At 43.7% G+C, this 7,535-nt stretch overlaps 1 protein-coding gene across 1 annotated transcript; it reads right to left on the bottom strand.

Annotated features, from left to right (window-relative positions):
- Positions 1–205: 205 nt before the first annotated feature.
- Positions 206–742, bottom strand: EDB91DRAFT_1089726 (uncharacterized protein; the record flags this gene model as incomplete). The annotated part of the gene is made up of 1 exon (XM_041316596.1): positions 206–742. The coding sequence occupies one exon, from the start codon at positions 740–742 to the stop codon at positions 206–208; it is 537 nt and encodes a 178-aa protein (XP_041168532.1).
- Between the last annotated feature and the right edge of the window lie 6,793 nt (positions 743–7,535).

The following is a 7,535-nucleotide window of genomic DNA, read 5'->3' on the forward strand; positions in this document are numbered from 1 at the left end:
AGTCAATCTCCTCTGTAATATTATCAGTACAATTAAATAAATTTATGCGACATACGCACCCTTCAAATTTGCAGGCAGCATTAGCGTCGAGGGGAACAACACCAGCACCAGTTCTGTGTAATTTATCACAGAGGGGATGCCAGACCTTCTTGAGACTTGAAGTGATATGATCAGCATATAAATTTTGGAACAGGGAGAGGACAACTTATGCGGAAATGCGGTATGCTACTGAGTCATGAAATTTATCCGGAATTGAAGCATATAAGCTCCCATATTTATGGTCATGCATGAAGATAAAATGAGCGATGAGACCTTGAATCTCATTTTTGTCCTTGCCCAAGGGGGTGCCATGGTCTACATTGTGTTTACCGTTGAATAGTACAGTAGAATCTGCAGGATGCTGAACAAGCCATCGAACAAGCATATCGGTATGAAAAGGCTCTTTGTTGCCAGTTGACCTGAACCCTTGGCCCATCGTAGTCTGCGATAGCCACATCAGGCTGAGTGGCAGCTTGAGCTTTGCTGCCTCTTCCGCCTCTTCCGCCTCTTCCGCCTCTTCCACCTCATTTGGTCTTGCTCTTTCCGCGAGTAGTGGGTACTGGGGGAGGTTCCATGGTTCGTTGAGGGTAAGAGAGGGTCTGCAGACATGCAGACCAATGAGGTCGTGGTTGTAGGGCAGGCATGTTTTTCGAACCCCGACGTGCATGCTGAGTGAGCTGTGCATGCTGAGTGAGCCGTGCATGATCGTCATTCACAGAAGGTTTCAATACTTTTCTTGGCCATGTTTTACCAAGATTTACCAAGATTTACCGAGCTTAGCAAACTTTCTGAAAGTTACTTTGAACACCACTATTGGCAAGCTATTGGTTATTATGTAGTTGCTAAGTTTGTGTATTTGATAAATTACAGCTTTGTGCGTAAAGCTAAAGGTTGACAGTACACATGTGATTTGGGTCAACAAGGAAATAAAATAAAATAAAACCCTAAGTGCTTAGTGCTCATGTTCAACACTATGCCATTCCAAAAAATAAGTTGGAATATCAAACTTCATGAACAGAATATTGACAAAACTAGATGATATTCCATGACTATCCTACCATTCCTAGATTTATCCACCAATGTCCCACTTCCAACTGTATTTGTCCACATCTATTTGTGCCTATCTAACACTCATCTAGTGTTGTGTGGGCCAGGCTTGGGCCTGGGCTTGAGTGGGTATGGGCTTCCTAATATTTTGGCCCAGTCCTGACATTGGGCTTGGGCTGGGCTGAGCTTGGGCTGAAGCCTGGGCCTGAAAATATAAAATAACTGAACATGTCCTACTAACATTGGTGAGTGCTCATTGGATAGCACTGTGCAACAATGAAACACAGACTTGCAACATCATTCTACTCTATTTTAATCCCAGTCATACCATACTATCTTCACCTGAGTTCTCTGTACACCCATCAAGTAGCTCATCATCCTCATCTGCAGGATCTTCAGTCAATGACAAAGGTCCTGACTTGCAGAAGACCAGGTCATGATGGAGAAGGCATTTCATTACCTGTAATGCCTCAACAACATCACCCTTGAGACGGTTCTGGCACTTTGTAATTGTTAATGCAGCTAATGAAAATGCCCGCTCACTTGAGACTGATGAGGCCATGATTCCTAAAAAGTCTTGAGCAATGGCCGTCCAGACTGGCCCATAGCTAGTTGCATTTAACTATAAATAAATTTAGTATCTTCGTTGAGTAATTGAATCAGGGTATAAGAATGACTTACCCCCCACCACTGTTCAATTGTCTGCTTTTCAGCATGCTGGTCAAATGTATTCACATAGTAGTTGAAGTCCTGAAGCCAAGGTTTCTGTGGGTTGATTGACAATGCCACTGCAGATGGAGCTGAAATGTCGTTATTGTCATCTTCTGTGTTATCATCACTAAGTTCCTGCAGAAGCCAAGTAACTTTGGTGCCAGCTTGGTAAATTTAGAATTACATAGTTAATAATAGTTATACTAATAATACTACTATGTTGCTAAAAATGTAAACTAAGTATTGATCTCGTCAATCCATTGTTCTAGACATTGCGATAAACACATTGAAAGATAATTGAAGTACTTGCCTGACAAGATGGCACCGCAGCAAGTTGTACGTCAATTGTTCTGGTGTCCAATTGTGTGTGTATGCTGACTTTGTGCATGATCAGTGTACTTATCATGCACAAAAGACAGTTGCAGCAAGGAAGAGGGAGAAAGAGAGAGGGAGGGAGAGGGCAAGGGAGAGGGCAAGGGAGAAGGAGGAGGAAAGGGAGAAGGAGAGGGAGAGGAAAAGGGAGAGGGAGAGGGAGAGGGAGAGGAGAAGGGAGGAGGAGAGGGAGAGGAAAAGGGAGAAGGAGAGGGAGGCGAATACTGCCAGTGCCAGACTGAGGTGGTGCCAAAAGTTGGTGGATCTCTTCAAACTGCGGCAGATTGATAATGTAAGCATTCCTAGCCCAAACATGTGCACCTGGGTGTCTGAATGTGACCCCCTCAGGCTGAAACAAGATGAGAAAGATGTATGAAATGATGAACTGGGGGGCTTACTTGTGTCATTCCCGAAGTGATAGAATTGTCTGACTTGTAGATAACCCTGGAAGTCTTCGTCCCCATCATTCGTTGTGGCAAAGCTATCCATTCCAGGAAGCACAGGTGGGACACTAAGTTGCAGGTCAAAGTCATACCACAGATCAATCTTGGCAGGTGTGCAGAATGCGTTCTCAAGCTGTTCAATGAAGCTAAGCCTATCAGACCCACCAGATTCATTCAGCTTCTGCAGCTTACCAGTAAAGTCAAAGGACTTCTTCGTATCATCAGTAACAAACCTCAATGATATGTGCCAAACTGGTGAGCATGTTAGGTACCGTGCCGGCTCAGGAGGCAGAGGGGTTGGGGCTTAGCTTCAGCTCTTGCACTGCGCCCTTAGCCGAGTACATGCCCCGAATTTGGAGTGGGTCCAACGTTGTCCGATGATAGGACGAGTGAACCACTTAGGTCCGCTTTGAGGATTGGGAAGTAAGAGCTACTAGCAGCAGGCTGACTAGGAGTGGAGCGGAGAAGGCAGGGAGTGATGTGGAGGGTGGATAGGAGCAGGGGGAATGTAGGAGCGGGGAAGGCAGAGGATAATGCAGAGGATGGGAAAAGGGGCAAGGAAAATATTGATAGGGATGGAGAAATAAGAAGGACACTTAGAGCACAGCTCTAAGTTGAGGTGGAGGGTCAGAGGGTCGGAGGTGACAACAAGTTGAGACTTGTGTCCAGAGGAGGCAAGGTCCTACTGAGAATTCTCACAAGAGTTAACTGCGAGAAGACAAGTAATATTAAGACTGAGGAAAATATCTAAGTACATGATATGTTATATACTTCTATGTATGAGGCAGTGACCAGGATAACTATGTTGTAAAGCTATGTACCAAGGATATCATTTGTAAGTACTTACACAGGTGAAGACATGAGTCGGAGCGGATATCAATATGTACGTGTCGGATCAGTGATTGAGTGGTAATAGGAATTACCGGTGATCCGGAAGTAAGGGTCTATGTACTGAAGGGGAAAGTATATATCTAAAAGGGGAAAGAGGTTCAGTTGAATGGAGATGTTATGGAAGGGGACCGGTTGAGTGGTTGAGCAGAAACGTAGGAGCAGATGCAGATGATGATTGGACAGAGCGGAGGATGGATGGAGCGGAGGTGATCGGAAAGCGGAGCGGATATTGATATTAGAGCGGTCAGATCAGGTATATGACACTGACCAAAGAAGCAGCAAATTTGACATGGCCTGCCACCTTCAGGGATGTCCTCTTCAACCTCAACCACTTCTCCTAGCCCTGAAGTATAATCATCATTGTTGTTGTCATCAACATCTTTCCACAACTGCAGTGCAACAGCCAAAAATGAGGATGGTGGAGGGACGTTGCTTGTGGATCCATTCTCTGGCCCATCACCATCATCCAACTCAGACTCAGACTTGTCCATAAGCAGAGTGTCAATGTCAGCATTCATGACAAGCTCTTGATCTTCCATATGGCTACCAGTGGGATCACGGTCAGTGACTGTTTCTGGGTTACCAAATTCTGATGATTGTCCCTTGTCATCATCATCAGCCTGCTGCTTTCTTCCATGTTTGAGTGTTTCAGCATTGCTCTTGATATTGCTGGGGATGTATTGACAACTTAACAGATGGTTTGCCATTATTTCTACCTTGCTGGCAATATGAGGGACATTTTTGCATGCTGTTTGAGTAGGTTATTAATATACAATGTACATGCATATATGTAACATGCCAATTGGTGAAACTCACCTTCCTGCATCAAAATCATGGAAGATCTGACGGCCTGCAATATTCCATATGCAACAGCCAGCTGATCAGCATTCTCGAGCTCCTTGGCCTGCACCTTGACACAGTATTTACAGTGTGCCTGCCAGTGCACCTTATCAACCTTTGCAGCCTCATGTAAACAAGCGATATGAGCAAGAGGTTCAAGACGATGCTTATAGATAGCAATAGGAGGATTGTTTCACTTGTACTTTCAGATTTCTCTATTGTACCTATTTATACTACATATATCTTTGTATCTCAGATAGTCCGCAACTCCACTACTTATCAGTGCACAGACCACTTTGCAGGTATGTCAGTTGATTGCTAACTATTACCTCATGCAACAACACTCCCCCTCAATCAAGGGACATTCCAAGACTTTGTACAAGTCTTTCATGGTCTGGCTTTGGTAGCGGTTTTGTCAGTATGTCAGCTATCATATCTCTGGTAGGGCAATACACTTCATGAATCCTATGCTCATGAATTTTCTCCCTCACATAGTGACTTTTCACATCAAAATGTTTTGACTTTGCATGGTATTGTGGGTCTCGCATGATTGTCAATGCTGCCATGTTGTCTCCATATAAGGTAGTAGGGTTTATTTTTTTAAGCTTAATTCCTGGAATAGGTTATGAAGCCAAATGGCTTCACGCGCTGCATGTGCCATTGCAGTGTACTCAGCCTCTGTTGAGGACAATGAAACTGCATTTTGCTTTTTCGAACTCCAGGTAATTGCTCCCTTTCCTAATTTAAAGACATAGCCTGATATTGATATCCAATCCCTCGGATCATTGGCATAGTCTGTGTCTGACCAACCTTTGATCTGGACTTCTTTATCTATAGTGGTGCCTTAATATTTGATCCCAAGGCTCTGTGTACCAGACAAGTATCTTAGTACTCGTTTTGCTGCTGTCCAGTGTGCTAACCCCGGATTCAAAGTAAAAGAGCTTAGCCTCTGGATAGTGTATGCTATGTCTGGTCTCATTGCTACTGCCAAGTACATCAGAGATCCAATCAAGGATGCATAATTATTGTTACGGTTCCCCTCTTGGTCAGTCTCTTCTTTTTTGAGTACAATTTTGGGATCTAACGGCATTCCTACTGGATTAGATCCTTGGAGGCCATATTTTTGTAGGATAGACTCAATATACTTGGTCTGTGAGATTCAGATCGATTTATTTGATCGGTCTCTAGTTATCTCGATTCCTACTATCTTCTTTGGCTCTCCTAGGTCTGTAACATCAGGGATACCCTTAAGTTGAGTTTTAAGTTGGTTCATTAAGTCCGTATTGCTTGCGAATAACAGTAGATCATCTACCCACATGGTGATAATCTCCGTTTCATTCTGTGATTGTCTGACATATATGCATGGGTTGGACTTGGTACGTCTAAACCCTATGCTATTCAAACAACTATTGAGCTCAATGTTCCACTCTCTCCCCAATTGTTTTAGCCCATAAAGGGTTTTCTTAAGTCGACATACTCAGCCAGTACTGTTGTTGTACCCCTCTGGCTGTTCCATATATACCTCCTCTTTTAGCATGCCATTAAGGTATGCCCCCTTTACATCCATCTGCTCTATCTCCCAGTCAAGGATAGCAGCTGTGGACATTACTGATCGTATTGTTTCTAAACAGACGACCGGGGAGAACATATCTGTGTAGTCCATGCCAGGAATCTGTGAGTACCCCTTTGCTACTAGTCTAGCCTTATATTTGATAACTTCTCCTTCTTTATTGGTCTTTTTAACTAGAACCCACTTATTCCTGATGATCTTCTGATCTTTGGGAGGAGGTACCCATATCTTTTAATTGGGTGAGTTCATTGTTGATAGCTCCTTCCCACTTTTGCCAATCTACTGATGTCTTTGCATCTTTCAGTGTATGCAGCTCAGTAGGATCGAAACTTCCGTGTTCGACAATAGTAACCATGACTATGTCCGCTTCAGTTTGGGTAAGTTCAACCTCATCCTCATATCTGCTTTCACAGTCAAGGTAAGCCCATTCAATAGCCGGATCATTTAGTCTTCAATAGTCTTGTCTGACTATCTTTCTCTTTGTTCTCCTGGGCAGGTTACTATCAGCTTCGTCAGGTGAGTGCAACCTTTTACATTTATGAGAATCGCTTTTAGCGCTTCTTTGTGGTTCTATTTGATCATCACTCCCATCAGATCCTGATATTTTTACATCCTCATCTGCCATGCGCTCATTTTGACTTAAGAGTGGTTTTTTAGGTGTCTGTGCATCAGCTCCTCCTGATGGCTGTGCGTCTGTACTCCCTATCTCCCCCTCATGCTGCACATCAGGCTCTTGTTGAGGGAGTTTCTCTTGTAGGAATCTATAGTTCCTACTCACTCAGACTTGACATGTCATGATGTCATAGTACCTCACCACCCTAGGTCCGTCTTCATATCCAACAAAGACATATTTCATTGACCACAGCTTCATTTTAGATGGCCTGCTTCCTTCCTGCAAAATATACACAGGTGAACCAAACTCATGGAGGTGAGATATGTCCAGCTTTTTACCACTCCATAATTGTTCAGGAGTAGCGCCTTCCAGCACTCATGTCAGTGCACAGTTTCTAAGGTAGGCAGCATGTGCTACCACCTCCGCCCATAGATATTCAGGTAAGTTTCTGGCTATTATTATTGCACCTGCTAATTCAGTCAAGGTTCGGTTGAATCTTTCAGACACGCCATTTTGCTGTGGTGAATATGGCACTGTTGTCTGAATTTCAATCCCTCTTTCCTTGCACCAGGTAAGTAGCTCGTTATTGATGTACTCTTTGCCATTATCAATGCAAACTTTCTTAGGTCTGTTCTCCCAGTGTCTCTCTAGGTAAGTAAGGTGTTGTTTCATTTTAGCGGTAGCTTCACTTTTATGTTTCAGAAACACAACACTACATCTTCATGAGTAGTCGTCTATGAAAGAAACATAATATTTTGCTCCACCAATTGACTGCACTCTCACTGGTCCCCAGAGGTCGCTGTGAGTCAGTTTCCCGGGTTTATCAGATCTCTTGCCTGTGCTGTCAGGAAATGGTTTATGTACCTGTTTGGCCTGTATACAGGCCTCACAGTCAATGATGGGTGAGTCCATTTTGACTTCTAACCCATCTACCATATTTTCCTGGCACAAATGTTTCAGCCCACTACATGCAATATGTCCATACCTTCGATGCCATGCCATCCAATCA

This window comes from Suillus paluster, assembly GCF_016628075.1.
Source record: "Suillus paluster strain FC165 chromosome Unknown EDB91scaffold_407, whole genome shotgun sequence".
Lineage (NCBI taxonomy): Eukaryota > Fungi > Basidiomycota > Agaricomycetes > Boletales > Suillaceae > Suillus > Suillus paluster.